Below are 15543 nucleotides of genomic sequence, written 5' to 3' on the forward strand. Positions count from 1 at the left end.
ACCACAAGGGTGATGCCTCAAACTATAGAGGGGAAGAAAGAATCTCCTCCTGAACTAAAAAAAAAAAAAAAAAAGGTAGGTAACATTGAATATTATAATAGCAGAAACATTTAAGCACTACAAAATTCTAGAACTATGAAGCAGAATCAAGCAGTGTTTCTTTATTTTAAAGCATTTTGTATAACAAAGGGCAAATACTTTCCCCTAGGTAATCCAGAAAGAGCTGCGAGTCTTCACCAATTACTTTGCCCAGGCAAAGAACTTTTTCTCCCCTGAGCTACTGCAGTTCATATATGAACACAGCACCCTCATTGAACAGGAGTTGGGGTGGGGTTCAAAAAAAAAAAAATGCACACAAGTTTTCTCTTATTGGGGAATGCTGGCTGATTTCAAAGGGCAAGTTACTATGCTGTGAAAGCTAAAATGTAACTAAGTTGGACAGTTTTCAGTGCATCAAAATAGCCTCAAATAAGATCATTTGGGTGATGTAGGATTAAATGTGGAATTGGTATCTTGCAAGCATAACAGAAGCAGCAAAACTATTTCATCCTTTTAATCAATCCATTTTACAAATTTTTTTGTCAATACCATGTCATTATACCTCAATATTCAAGCTCATCTGCATTTCAATAACTAGATTTCTTAAAAAAAATAATAATCCCCCCAAAACCGCCAAAGCCTATTGTGTCCAGTTCTCAACTTGTCATTTTGATATACTACTGGTTTTGAGTAGAAATTTTCCCTTTACCAATGACAAGCCTCTGACCTAGTTTAATTGGAGCCCTCCATCACCTGTTAAATCTAGTTCTAAGACAAGCACATCCACTGACTGTGCACATAAAATAGCCTTCATTGGATCCTTGTTTCAATAGTGAAGTTCTGCTTTTTTTCTGTCAACTAGCTGAAGAAAGGAACAGCCAAATAAAGTTAAGCATGTTCTAGTTACAGCACTCATAGAATTTCCAGACATCTCACTTTGTGTAATTTTTATTTCCAGTACAGATTGATACCAAAAGTGTTGATGAATAAGAAGTATCTTAATTATCTGTCTTTAGGAGGATTAGGATTCCTTCGTCTTCTGTGATACCTAGGAGAGAAAAAGGCTTCAGTGAATGCAAGCCTTGGACAGTCTGATTCTTCTGCCATTCTCACACCCCCACACCTCACCTCCTCCCCAGGATGTGGCCCAGAGGTCACAGAAGGAGTGTGAAACACAAGATCCCCCAGTACAACCAATCACCACTCATCAGTTACACAACGCTGCTCATTTCTACTGCTGCATCTGCTTCAAGCACACAATAATCCCATCAGTTCTACAGCTGAATAGGTGCAAAGGCTGCTGTTTATTCTTAGTCCTTTGTATGAAGTTAATTTTAATACATGGTCAGTTTTTCCTTTGGCTAAAATGGTTGCTACAGAACAAAGAGATCTGATGTTTGCAGGAGTTATGCCAGACTGTAGGTTAAATAGCATAATATTTCGCAGACAAATTAAAAAAACAGAAATGATCTCTAGTTTTCTCTTAATTGCCCTGAGATAATTAATATCCTGTTTGAAAAAAAAATCTATAAAGCTGCTATAAAATTAGCAGCTACCAAAAGGTACAGTAACAGGGACTGGAAGGGAGGAACACAAACTACAATGCCATTTGTTTCCAGTGATATACCCGAAGGTATATAGTTTCTCTTTAAGCTCAGTCATACATATTTTCACCTCTCATCCTCCTAGCTTTCTGCAAAGAAGGAACACCAAGGTGCACTTTTTCACATGAAATGAAAACCCTCTACTATTCTTAAGTCTGAAAATTATCCCAGTAAGTTTTTTTCTGGAAAGTTTTGAAGGAATAGACAATGCATAATTCCAAGCTATATTTCGTTATGTTCATTGAGGGTATTTTACATATTGGACTTTTTTAGACTGACTGCTCTTGTATGCAGCTTTAATAAATCACCTAAACCAGTAGATCACTAGATGGTGTGAAAAGTTCCTACTCTGTGACATTTTACAAAAAAATTAAAGTTGCAAAGGCTACCAATGAGTCAGTGTTCAAAAAAACCTTACAAAACAGCCTTACATTTACACAACACTGCATTTAAGGTTTTATGTAGTGGCCCATTGCTGCTCACATGTGTTATCCTGGGTTGAATCTAGGAATTAAATTATTCCTGTATTCCCTTCTACAAAGGGGAAAGGTTTGTACCCACAAAGGTACGAACACTGACAAGAAAATACTTACTGTCCCACAGGATACCAGCGATGTTTTGTTGTGTAAAACATTTTGCTGAGCTCTTCAATTGTAGGACCTCTGTCATTCTTTAGCTCTTTTTCATTTAATCTGGATTTCAGAACTTGATCAAGGGTTTCTTCTTTATTATTCACTGGATCTGGCCGTGGGATGGGCTATAGAAAGAGTAGCATATAGATATTTCGTTTTCTTCCTTTCATTGAGAAAAACAAAGAGCCAAGCTACATAGAGAGCATAACAATTTACTAACAGCTGAACCCAAAGCAATACAGAAGAATACTTGTAATTGTGAAGGCTGGTTACTGTATGTCCCCCCCAGTACAACCACACCACTGTGGAGCAGATGTCTAGAAACATCTTGTTACCCCAGGTCCTAAAGCTGATCACCCCACCCTAACATCAGGACTACTGTCATCATTACTGCTGATCTCATCCTTACAGTAACTCACAAGCTGAATCACAAGCTTCAGTTCTGTCAATACAAATGTAGAAATGTATTTATTTATTTATACCTATTTAGAAATTTATTCATTGTGATCATCATCAGCATCACTAAAAACCATTTTAGATTATTTGTACCTTGGAGAAGAACATCACTTCCTAACTGCTGGTGTATCTGCTAAGATGAAGTTGTTTGTTCTCAACCTTAAACCTAACTACTAGCACCAGTACAAATATTTTTCCGTGTTTTAGCCTTTTACACCTATTTTTCCTGAGATAAGGATACTGATCTGAAACTCGCAGGCAAAGAGGCTAAAATATTTTAAGTTTTCAGTGGAGAATTTTCACACTGAGTCCTTCAGCAGCACAGCTACTGTTTGCAGTATTTTGCTAGCACATGAGAACTGGAAATTGAAACAAAGTGCACACTAAAAAAGCTTATCTAGACTTACTTTTGTCAGTGTAAAGCACACACTGAAAGCTTTACTGATAAGATAAAAATCCAGTATTTAAGTTTTTTGTGGAGTTTATGAATCCAGAGTGCTGGATAGAATTTGAAGTGTTTGAGTTGATGAAAGAAGTGGTGCTTCTTTCTATCCTCTTGCCCAGGTTGCTGTACTGTACACAGTAGGAGGTGTGAACTATACCCTGCATTCCAAATGTCCTCTCTGAGGGGTACACTCATGGGCAGATCCTAGTTTTCCCTGTAGTGCACAGGTATTTGAGTGCCTCATTTAATTCTATATAATATACACTGAACAGTTCTTAATCTGCAACTTTTCCACAGTTCAGCTACGAATAAGGTCCTCATGGCAGCAGCTATAGTCATCATTCACTTATTGCACAGACATGCTGATCACATAATAAAATAAAAATTTACATTTTTTTAAAAATGCCTTAATGACTCAAAATTATGAAATCCTTATACCTTTTCATGGCTAAGACATAAAAAATGTGTACATTCAGACATACTTTTGTATGTTCATATGGAATCTCAAGCGTAGGGTGGTAGCAGACAATTGTCTTCAAATCTGATGTCAGTGCAAGTTCCACTTTGCTATAAAGATAAAAATGTACACACTCATATATATCCTTTAAAATTTCCAGAAATGCTGAGCAATTAAAGAGCCCAAGTCCCAAAGAAAATCAGTTTTCACCCTGCATTTATGAATTCTTAAGAATATTCTGTAAAATAAAGCCTTATAAAATAAGGGTCACAAATACTTGATCTGACTTTTTTATTTTTTTTTCCCCTCAACAGAAATCTTCATTTTACTTTTTTGGATCAAAAGGAAAAGGAGCTAAAATAAAGTAGTAAAGATAGCTGGAAATATGGGTTGAGGAAAACAAAGCAAACCACTTAGAGTAATTACATATAAAACTATAGCAACAAATGAGGTAATCATCAGTTATTTTTAGGACACGATGCCTTTAGAAAACATATGGCACCTAAAAAAGGGAAAAACATAGCTCCCTTTGGGGTTCTATTTGGTAAAAAATTAGCATAACAAACAAAAAGTCCTACTGAGAGATTCCTGGAGGGAGTATGACTCTCTTCTAACCTTCCTTATTAACTTCCATGACACATTTTTTTCCTAAAACCTTGTATGACACGGATGCTGCATTTCTCACTGTATTTGTATCATCTTTTCTGGTTTCTGCTCAAGTTTCCCATGCAGCAGCACAAAAATACCTGGACTGTGTCTTGACAACAGGCATTGTTACAAAATTACTGCTCTTAGCTACTTCTGCTCTTCTACAAACAAGACTGCAGGGATACTGGGGTCACCACTACACTTAGAATGAGTCCTGCATGATTTTTGATAATGCTTTTAAAAAAAAATATTAACTTCACAATCATTATGAATGGAAACAGAAATTTAATTAAAATTATTATTATTATGTGTATCCAAAACTAGCAGAAGATGTATTTGATACCATTATGTGACAACTTCATGACAGAGAACATAGCCCTGGAATACAGGATAAATAAAAAGGCCACACAACAAAGCATGTTTAAGTACCAGTTGTAGTCTTCAGGGAGAACTGAGTATGTGGATTTACGGCAAGCATGATATACAACTCCATCTGCAAAAAAGCACATATAAGGAACACTAAAGTAAAACCAAACCAAACTGTGATGAAATTAAGTATATTTACATTTAAGTATATTTACATTTTCATTTCCTTCTAAGTCTTTCTCAGGGATGACAATCATACTCAGGTTTAGATTACAAAACCCAAATACTGTCTAAGGAGAAGTTCACTTTACTAAACAGACTTCTAGTACAATCAAAAAATACAGTATTTAGGTAGCTACAGCCTACATTTACCTATCCAACTATACTGTTTTCCTAAGAAACCCACAATATGAACAAAATACCTACAGATTTCACCATTAGAGCATATTCTTTATAGGCAAGTTGAGGCAGTACAATCTCGAACTGTTAGTACCAAACAATTGTTGATGGAACAATTCGACCATAAGCCCTGGGCTAAGCGCAAGGACAGCTCTGCGTAAAGCATATCTTGTAGCCGCAGGAGACAAAACGCTGGGGCTTCTTCAAGGTTAAAGAGTAAACAAGACGCTGGGGCTTCTCCAAGGTTAAAAAGTAAACAAGACAGTTAGATTAGGGAGCTTGGCAACGATTGCAACATCCATGAAAAATCCCGAATGTACTAGAAATTCATTAACTATTCATTAACTATTCATTAGCTCATTAACTATTGTTTAAGATTTGTAGCCAATCAAGTTTAAACTTGTGTAACAAAATGTAGGTACCACCAATCAGCAATATGTATACGTGGCATTAGCTCTTAGATTAGTGTATAAATATTGCCTTCTGATTCAATAAAGTTAGACATTTGTTTGCATCAAACAAGTCTCCGTCTCGCATCTGTTTGCATCAAACACCCACTGCGACAGCAAGTAACATTATAAATTACAGGGGTCACCATAATTCCATGCTTAATACAAACCTGGCTTTTATAATTAATACTGAGTTTTGCTGATGACTGCTATATACACTACACAAAACCCTATGTCCTTGCTGCTGTAACACTAGGGAGCTCCATCCCTTCCCCCAGGTTTCTGTTGCTCCAAGGAAAGCAATCACAAGAATTATAAGTGGTGAGGCAGTCGACAGTATCCCAGACTGTAATAAGCGAACTGAGGGAAGGGATTATCTCCATCTAATCAGCACCTGTTGGGCCACATCACAGAATCACAGAATTGGCTGGGTTGGAAGGGACCTCAGAGATCATCAAGTCCAGCCCTTGATCCACTACCGCTGCAGTTACCAGACCATGGCACTGAGTGCCACATCCAGTCTCTTTTTAAATATCTCCAGGGATGGAGAATCCACTACTTCCCTGGGCAGCCCATTCCAGTGTCTGATCACCCTCTCCGTAAAGAAATTCTTTCTAATATCCAACCTAAACCTCCCCTGGAAGGTGATGATGATGATGAACACATCTCCTGCACAGGATGAGCAGGCAATGCCTCTACAACGGCACCCACATTCATTTCCGATGCTACATCCTACAGGAGGGTGTGTACCCCCCCCCCTCTCCCCACCTCCCCAGCAGTCCCATCGGTGCCTCCGGAACAGGGGACACCCCGGGCCGCCCGCATCCAGACACTATGCCCAGTTTGGGGCCCTTTATGAAAAGATAAACCTGAATGAGTTCAGCAAAGGTCCACCAAGATGAGAAAGGGCTGCAGCACCTGCCTTGTCGGGAGAGGCTGAAGGACCAGAGCTGGCTCTGCCTGGAGCAAAGACAGTTTTGGGAAGACCTAACACAGCAGCCCCATGACCATGTATGAGGATTGTGGTTACTGAGGAGAGGGAGCCAGTCTTTTCACAGCAGTCCATAGTGGGAGGACATGAAACAACACCTGCAAATTGCAACGAGAGACTCTGATAGCAGGAGAAATGTTTTCCTCATGAAGAGAGCCAGCCAGTGGGACTGGGGCCCAGGCAGGGTTGTGCAGTCTCTGTCCTTGGAGATTTCAAGGGCCCAGCTGCATGAAGCCTTGAGAAAGCTGGTGTGACTGCAGAGCTGAGCCTGCTTTAAGCAAGAAGTTGGACCACAGGCCACTCAATGACCTTTCCAATGAAGTTTCCACATGATTCTATTCCCTTTTTTCTCACAGAATCATTTAGGTTGGAAAAGACCTTTCATGGAGTACAACCATAACCCTAACGAAGTTAAATAGTAACAGTCCTTACTATAGGAACCATAGCATAGGCATCTTGCCTTCACAACCACTCAGGTGTGGATGCCTCAGAGGTGCCTGTCATTGACTTTTACTGGCAATAATACTGATTTTTTTACTGCTGGAAATTTTCCGAGTCCATGGAAGCTTCTTTTACCACTACGCTTTTAAAATGGAATTACACTCCCAAGGACTAAGTTGTAGCAAGGTCTGAACCTTCTGTTTTCAAGTCAAACAGTATTTCAGCTTTCTTCTGACGTTATTTTATGCAGGCCATCTTCAGTTTTAACACAAGCAGGATCCTTCTTGGCTGTTCATAATGGAGGGGGAGAGCATTCAGAGTGTTAGAACCAAGAAGGAAGTTTTGTGCAGCTATTTCCCTCTCAGAAATATTTTAGATGTAAAATTCTAAATTTTTAATTTAGGTTCAGACAATATATATTTAAATATATATTTTATATATAAAATTCTGAAATTTTGAATTTCTCTTAGCACTTCCATGCTTCAGTTCTTCCACTCAGTCCATTCTTGGTTATTAAGAAGTTGCCCTCTAATAAAACATTACTGCAAATAATTTGTATTTCTTCCTAAGATTTCCTTCCCCTTCTTGTCCACTAATATGTCTGCTATATTGTCTCAGCTCTTGTCTTTTCTACTAACTTTACTATCTCCCCTACACCTTTCTCACAGAATCATAGAATCACCCAGGTTGGAATGAGATCTCTGAGATCATCAAGTCCAACCCTTGCCACCATGGTTACCAGACCATGGCACTGAGTGCCTCATCCACTGTCTTCTCCAGGGATGGAGAATCCACCACCTCCCTGGGCTTTTCTTGACATCTAAAACATGGATAAAAATCTAAGAAGTTACTGCCTGTTTCACTTGATCTCTGGTTTTGTTATATAATGGGATTTTACTGTAGCCTATTCTTGCCACTGTTTGTAAGTCTGAAAAGATAAGTTTAAGTCTTCAAACATAATCAGTGGTAATCATAAGATAATTAACTAAATTAGAGGAGCATATATGTGGACCACAGAAGCTTTAAAGTAAAAAACCAAATTAAGCTACTCTTTAATTATTAACAGAGGACACAAAATATCAGACGTGTTCAAATAAAATCTCACTGCTATGCTTCCATTACTTTAAACAGTATAGGAAAGAGTCTCAAAGAACAAATACAGGACACCTCTACAATTCCATCACTACTTACTCTGCAGCAGAGCCTGCTTATTGGTTGCTAATGAACGCATCCAAAAGAAGCTGTACCGTGCAGTTTTAAGTGACATTGCCATGCTGACAGCAGGGAAGAAACCAATCCTGGACAAGATGGAACTCAAACAGATACTCTATCTCTTTTTTCTGCAGAAAAAAACCAAAACAAAACAAACCAAAAAGTTTCATAAATGTTCAGAGTACAAAAGACTGACAATTTAATTTCTTGAATATCTTAGTGATAAATAAAGTTTATGTGGTATAGTTCTCAGTATTTGCCACTTGTTTAGAAGTTCGTATTATTTAAGATACAGGTACTCACCTCCTTAAAAGTCAAATGTGGTACAAGGCTTCATTTACCGAGTGGTACATTTTGAAGATACCTCATTAACCTTAAAGTTTCCAAGCTTGGGTCTTCTCAGTTTTTCTGTTTGTACTCACCAACTTAAGTTTTGCATCCATCCTTCTGCTCACCCCACATGCTTTTCTTGTCCACATTATAAATATCAAGATGCAGTATAAAAATAGAAGTACTAAGAAATAACCCTTGCTGCAGTTAGCAAACTGTCCAAACGTAGTTAGTTTGTCCACCTCAAAAGCAATATGCCTAAAAGCTGCAATGCACCTTTCAGAATACCTTAAATATTCCCCCAGATTTCACAGGAGATAAATGTGTATAAACATCCTAAGTTTTCTTTGTCTACAGAAAGAAAAAATTGCTTCAAAGAACTAAAAACACGTTTTAAAAAAAAAAAAAAGCTAGCAGAACCAGGGACAGTTAAAAAAGATACTCATTTTTTAAAAATTTTATGAAGTAAAAAAGAAACACGGAGTTTAAAACTACCTTGTACTTGTATTTACTGCTTAAGAACACCATCAGAAGTGTGTATTTCAGAATCTGTACAAATAATTATCCATCTTTTTTTTTTTTTTTTTTTTTTTTTCCTTTTACCCGTACAAGTGCTGCTGAAGTTAGAGAACAGGCTAACACAGCACCTACAAAGCTGCTCCTGACTTGCTAACTAAAAGGGGTGAGAAGCACAGGGTGGATCTCTCCCACCTGGCTAAGGGCACCGGCCCATTCTCGGCATCACCTCGGGGGACCACACTGCAGTTCACATCCAGACATCCCCATCCCTTACCCTTGTCTGCAACAAGCAGAAACACGAAACCTAGCACTTTTATTGCTAATAAATAAAGTATTTAACTCATCGAGACAAGCGAAAGAGTGCCCATTATATAACCGGGTCTGCAGGATACAAGGGAAAAGAAAAAAACCCTAGAAGTAAACCCCTTAACCCCTCTGGGAGCACACAAACTCCCTCTGCCTCATCTCAGACACCGAGCCGGCGGTTCGGTTCCCCTCCATCAGCCGGGCACACCTCGTCCCACAATGTCCTTCCCGGTCAGACGGGTCCAAGGGAGGGCAGCACAGCGCGGCCCTCAGACGAGGCAACGCGGCCCTTGGCGGCCCGGGCAGGCGAACGACGCGAGGGCTCTCCCGGCCCACAGCGCCGCAGGTGACCCCGGCAACTGCACCCGGGAAAGGGAAACCGCAGTCGGGAAAGGCAAACCGCAGCCAAGAGGGACCACGACCACCCCTTCCCTCCCTCCGGGTGCTGCCGCCACCCCAGTTACCTGAGCAGACGCCGCCGCCGCCTCGCCCCAGCCGCCCCCCGGCGGAACCCGCGTCCCCAGCGCCATTCCGCTTCCGTCGGCAGCTCGCCCCGCCGCACGCCGGGAGACGTAGTGCGGGGTTTGCCCCGCCGCTCCGCTCCTCCTCGCCCACAGGGCCCAACGACAAATCAGTCCTCAGGCGCTGCAGAACGCGGCTGCGGAGCGGGGCGCGGCACCTGGTGGCGGCGGGACGGCCTCGGTACTCCCTGGAGCTGCCTCCCCACACACACACACCCTGAGAGGGGTACGGGGGGGATGCGCCCTGCGGCATCCCGGGGTCGGCTGCCGCTGTGGGAAAAGGGCGCGAAGTCCCCCCCGCACCGGGCAGCAGCGCACCTGTCTGCCGTGGGGACGTGGCCCCGGGGGTATTATCTGACGAATAACCCCTTTAATCCTGTGACTGGAAGGCATGGCCCCGCCCCGGCAGTGTTCAAGGCCAGGATGCGTGGGGCTTGGAGCAACCTGGTCTGGTGGAGGTGTCCGTGCCCATGGCAGGGAGGTGGGAACCGGGTGATCTTCGATGTCTCCCTTCCAACACAAACCGTTCTGTCATTATTGGTGTTTCGTACGCTTGTGAGCCCAACCTGCTTGCTTTCCAGGTTGAATTTCACCTGCAGGACCTGTAATACCTCTTCACAGGGAAAGCCTGGGCTTTATGTATGTGAAATATTCTGATATTGAAGGCCTGTAGAAAACTTGCCTGAATGGCCCAGGGCACACTGCCCCTCTGGGGCTATTTGCTTTGCTTCTTTCGGAGACTAAGTCACAGAGCATTTCAAAGACAACGTAGATTCACACAGCACTGATGAAAGACAAGAAGCAGAGGCAAAAAATCAATTATCTGACCTGCTACTCTACTAACTGAAATGCCTCCAGCACCCTAAGCTTTCTCATACCCACGAGGCATCTCTAAGTCAGATCAGCAAGCTGTGTCTCAGTTTCTTTCAAAGACTTACTCTTTGGAACAGTCTTTGCTGCTGACCTCTTCCAGTTATCTTCAGGACATTGTATCTTTATTGGCTCTGGTTGTGGCACAGCAATTTCATGCAGTCAAAGCCTTATGAATTTCAGCAATCTCTAATGTTGTTCTGTAGCTTCAGAGTTGTAGTTACAATGATAGCATGCAGAAATTTAGCCAGAAATCATTAGTCAGGAGCTGATTGTTCCCATCAGCAGTTGCAAGGGTTTAATTTTGAATGTTTTTTGTAACAGTGGAAAATAGAAGACATCCATTCTTTGCCTTCTTGAAATACTGGATTCAGTAAGCTGTAGAGAGAGGAGGCAGAGATGTGCCAAAATGTTTTACATACTGCTTGGGGAGATGTAACTAAGGTGGGAGATCGCATCCCCACTACAAGACTCTTCCACATTTGTGGAGATCAGTTCTCTCCATCATTCCCATCATGTTTCTGCAGGCAGCTACAGAGGGGTCTGATCCAGGCTCAAGCACCAAAGAGAAGCAGCACAGTTCTGCGTATTCTCTGCTGTGTACCAGGCCATTATCCCCCAAAAGGGAATTCTTGTACCTCTTGGATGAGGAACAGCCTTTTGAAGCTGAATATAAAGGAAACAGTGGTTATATTTACACATAAGGAAAATATGTGGAGGATTTTAAGCTCAAGGACAGTGCTGGCAAAAATAAACGAATAGGTATAAACTGCAACAAGTGTGGTCTGGGAATGAAAAGAAAGGAGTGAAAGTGCATTTTAAGGAGTGAGCGTCAGAAATCTCTTGTCTGTAGGCATAGTGAGAATAAACAGAGTTACTTCAAAGTGACTCTTGTGGAGTGTGTGACCAGGAAAAGATGGTGACAACAAGGGGACTGCTGTCCATGATTCTTGCATTTCTCCTGGACAGCCACAGAGAGATGTCTGCACACGAATGCACCTTGCTGCAGTCCCTTGGCACTGAACACTGTCATGTGTGAGAACCTGTGACACAAGCACACCAGGCCTTGGTTTTATTTCCTAGGAAATATTAAGTAAATTAAGGCTTCTTTGACTTATCTTAAAGGTGCTCATGACTTAGTTGTCATGGCTTCTTTAAAAAGATTGCCTAAACTCAGTGATGATAACTATGGTTGACACTTCTGATTCTTAGATGTCTTCTCAAAAGGAGTTCACCCATGCAGGAGACAAAAAGACATCAGTGTCCAGGGGAAACCTTGATACTAACTCCCTTCACAGCTGGAGATGGCTGCAAATCATACCTGCTTCTTGTGTAAGACACTTTCTGTTGCTTTTTTTTAACTTTTCTCTCTATTGAGCAGCATCTGTTAGGAAAAAAAAAAATTAAAAAGCTCTCACTGTCTCTTAGAAAGTTGCCCCCTCTATAAAAAATACTAAACATTGATATGGCTCAGTTTATTAATCATCATTGCAAGGTAAGCTTTCTGTGGTGCTCCTACACTGCTGTTTCCTATATCAATTTATTTACTTTAATCAAGACAAATTTTTTTTACTTCTCAGCGCCATCTCTATTTTCTGAAAACCACATTGCAACACATTCTCCCAGGTATCTATGCTTCCTCTCTCTTTAGACACAAGTTTGAGAAAGTTGAGTTTCTGATGTTACTAATGAATGTGACCAACATTCATTCTAGCAGAGGGATTTTACAGGCTGGTGGTATTCAGTTGTTAACAGCTGAGGAGCGAATTTATTAACAAGATTGTAAAGAACAGCAAAAGATCTTGAAGTGTTTTGTTTTCTAAGCAATGCTATACCATATGCCAGTTTGTACTGGTTTTAGTTACTGTATTTTATTTTCCACGTAACAGATGTTCTCTAGATCATGGTTCTCTAGAATTCAGATTCCAGAGAGCAGGACAGCCCCTGGTAGTGGTAGCTGTTGCTTACTGCTACCACACCTTTGGTCTTTTCTTTCACATCACTGCAATGAAGTATCACTTGCAAGGTCAGTCAGAAATTGTTAGCTACCTTCTGTACCTTGAGTGAACTCACTGGGAACACCTGACAGCTTTATGGAATCTTGAGTCACAAAACAGCCTTCGCTGGATTTTTCAGATTGCCTGATTTTGTACCTTCACTGCATAATTAAGTTGTATATTAGATGTAACCTGTGGGTATTTATGTAGTCATTTTATCCTGGAAATGAGTGCTTTTAAAAAGTAATGGCAAATCTTGTAACTTAAATCTTGGTTCTAAAATGTTGCAATTGAGGGTATTGAAGGAGTGAGTGTTTATATTTTTTTAATAAACTAAACTGTATTTCCTGTTAAGCTTCCAGGCTATTTTTAGATGTTTTCTATGAAAAGATTTTTTTAGGAGATAGTATATGAGGTCTACCCCCTCCCTGACACACAATGTTCTGAGAGTCTATTCTTAGAAGCATGTTCTGATGGATTACAACTTTCTGGTAGGGAGATGGGAATTGCTTACAGACAGCTCAGGAGCGTGACTCCGCACTTCTCCAGCCCGTCTGGAGATGGGGTTATTAATAAACTGCCAACAGCCTTGCTTGCTTCAGGAGGCTGTAGGAAGTGGAGAGCTGCTCACACCAGTGGCTCAGCAGAGAGGAGGCTGTTTTCCCCATTAATTGTGAGGACACTGTGGAGGCGCTAATGGTGATGAGTTGCAGACCTCTGGAAACCTGGTTTAGTTTCTAGGTTGCTCTCTTGCTGAAGGAAAAAGCAAAACCCACCACCTGTTCTTACTCAAGCAGTTACAAACTTCTCCAGGAAATATTCTAAGTGATAAAGCAGTTGCCCTATAGTTAGGCAACACATGTTGTGTAGTGCAGGACTGTGTTGGTTGGCTCTGTTTTAGGACAAATTTGTAAATCAGAGCTGGCATCTGGAATCGGTGTGGGTTTCATGTAAGCAGTCGCACACACGCAGACACTCACACCCCTCACAGGAAACAGAACAGTGGGACTTGGCTGTTCTAGCACAATAACTGCAGCAGCATATTTAGGGAATTGTTTCTCAGAAAAATCATTCAGGCTGCTCATTAGCAAACTGAAAATAATATATTTTTTTTTTCATAGAAACCGATGTTTCAGTGTCTTCCAGGAATAAGCATTCAGATTTCTTTAAGCCTGGAGCAGAAAATGCACTATACAGTCAAAACCTAGAAGTGGAACTGAATTTGTGAATGGATGGGTTTCTTTTATTGCAAAGGTTGTGTCTCAACAATGGAGATGGATGAGCCTTCACTCCTGAAATAACATGTTAATCCTTGTGAAGATATTCTAAAAATTTAGGATACAGATTTCTTGTGAGACATTGTAATTTCATTATGGTCTTAATTCTCAAGTCTTCTCAAGTTATGCTGTAGCCAGATGGATTTCTGTGTTTCAAGTCAATCTGTAAACAATCTGTCAACAGGCTACCTTCAGTCTTTAGCAGATTCCCTTTCCCCTCTCATCACTGGTCCACCTGGATACTGGTAAGGAGTCAAGCTGCAACTGTAAAGCTGCCTGTAGTGGTCCTATGCAGCTTAAATGATTTGTGTTCCTGTTGATTACTATAGTTGAAGTAAGCAATTCGATGCCTCTATTCAAGCAGCTACTTAATTAAAAGCAAACAAACAAACAAACCCCAAAACCCAACAAACCAAGTTATTTGCTTCAGCAAAGGCCTCACAGTATCATTCCATTCTGGTGTCCTAAGTTGGTAGAACATGTAATGCAGATTTTAATTCTTCTCTCAGAACAGTATCACCCAGTACTGCCAGGTAAGACCATTCAGAAATTGTCCATGGCTCTTAAAATTAGTGCTCAGTGAAAACCACTGCACTTCTCTACCTCACTTTCCCCATTTGTACACATGGGTCCTAAAAACTCCTGTAAAATACTCTGGGATTTGCTGAAGAACATTTTCAATACAAAATCTAGATATTACTGTATTTGTTCTGTGTCTGTTTTTATTGTTGAACAGACTTTTTACAACACTTAACAAATACATAAAAATGCTTTTATGTAAAATACAGAATCTGGGGGAGTTGAAATAAATTGCAGAAACACTTTTATAAGATTGCAAAGGTGGGCAGGAAGAGGAAGTAAGATTAGTCAGCTGGCCTGGATGCACCCACTCAGTGAGTAACACAATGACAGCAAAAGCTGTCACAGGAAGATGGTCAGCAGCTGTGTTGAATCGTTCTGGGAGTATCGGTTGCATAATTGCAATTATTTTATTACCTCTTCTGCCTACAGTGACATTATAGGACACTTTGTTGGTGAATAAGGTGGTTGCCTAACTTTGTTCTCAGAACTGCTGTAATCTCAGGGATGGTGCCATGGTCATGGATTTGTGGGAGGAGGATGGTGCTCTCCATTCTGTCCGTCACACTGGTGCCGTGGGACAGGATGGACTCAGGCAGCTGAACCAGTGCTCACTGTGGGAAGGGGTAATCCTACAGCTGCCACATCTCACTCTGGTTCCTGCTGCTCCGCTTGTGCTAGCTCTGGTGCCTCACTGACCTGGTCAGAAAGGGAACTCGACCAAAAAAGTCACCCTGTATCCTCATAGATGCATATTTATGGAAGAGGGTGACTGGGAATATAGGGCTGAGTGCAGGGAGAGGAAACAGGAGCTCAGTGTTGCCTGCAGCTTCTCCAGAAGGATGAGGAAGTTGGGTTAATAACTCATAGATACTGCATGAGGCAATTTCACTCCCAATTCTGTCACTTACCTTTGCTGTCTCTGATGCTTGCTAGACCCCACTCTACGCCAAATCAATTCACCAGGCCAGCAGAAGAGCAGATGAAATGGCTGTTTTTCTGCCA

The 15543-nt window shown here is 41.1% G+C and overlaps 1 protein-coding gene across 2 annotated transcripts; it reads right to left on the bottom strand.

Annotated features, from left to right (window-relative positions):
* Positions 1-134: 134 nt before the first annotated feature.
* Positions 135-9848, bottom strand: MRPL42 (mitochondrial ribosomal protein L42). 2 transcript variants are annotated; one of them, XM_030446605.1, is made up of 6 exons: positions 9759-9848; positions 8119-8267; positions 4711-4774; positions 3659-3743; positions 2237-2400; positions 135-1087 (listed from the first exon to the last, which is right to left on the bottom strand). In XM_030446605.1, the coding sequence occupies exons 2-6, from the start codon at positions 8198-8200 to the stop codon at positions 1042-1044; spliced, it is 441 nt and encodes a 146-aa protein (XP_030302465.1). In that variant the 5' UTR covers positions 8201-8267; positions 9759-9848; the 3' UTR covers positions 135-1041. The 2 variants fall into 2 exon arrangements, with proteins under 2 accessions (XP_030302465.1, XP_030302473.1); XM_030446613.1 differs by lacking the exon at positions 9759-9848 and adding an exon at positions 9181-9203 and having other exon boundaries at positions 972-1087.
* Positions 9849-15543: the final 5695 nt, after the last annotated feature.

This window comes from Calypte anna, chromosome 1 (genome assembly GCF_003957555.1).
Source record: "Calypte anna isolate BGI_N300 chromosome 1, bCalAnn1_v1.p, whole genome shotgun sequence".
Classification (NCBI taxonomy): domain Eukaryota; kingdom Metazoa; phylum Chordata; class Aves; order Apodiformes; family Trochilidae; genus Calypte; species Calypte anna.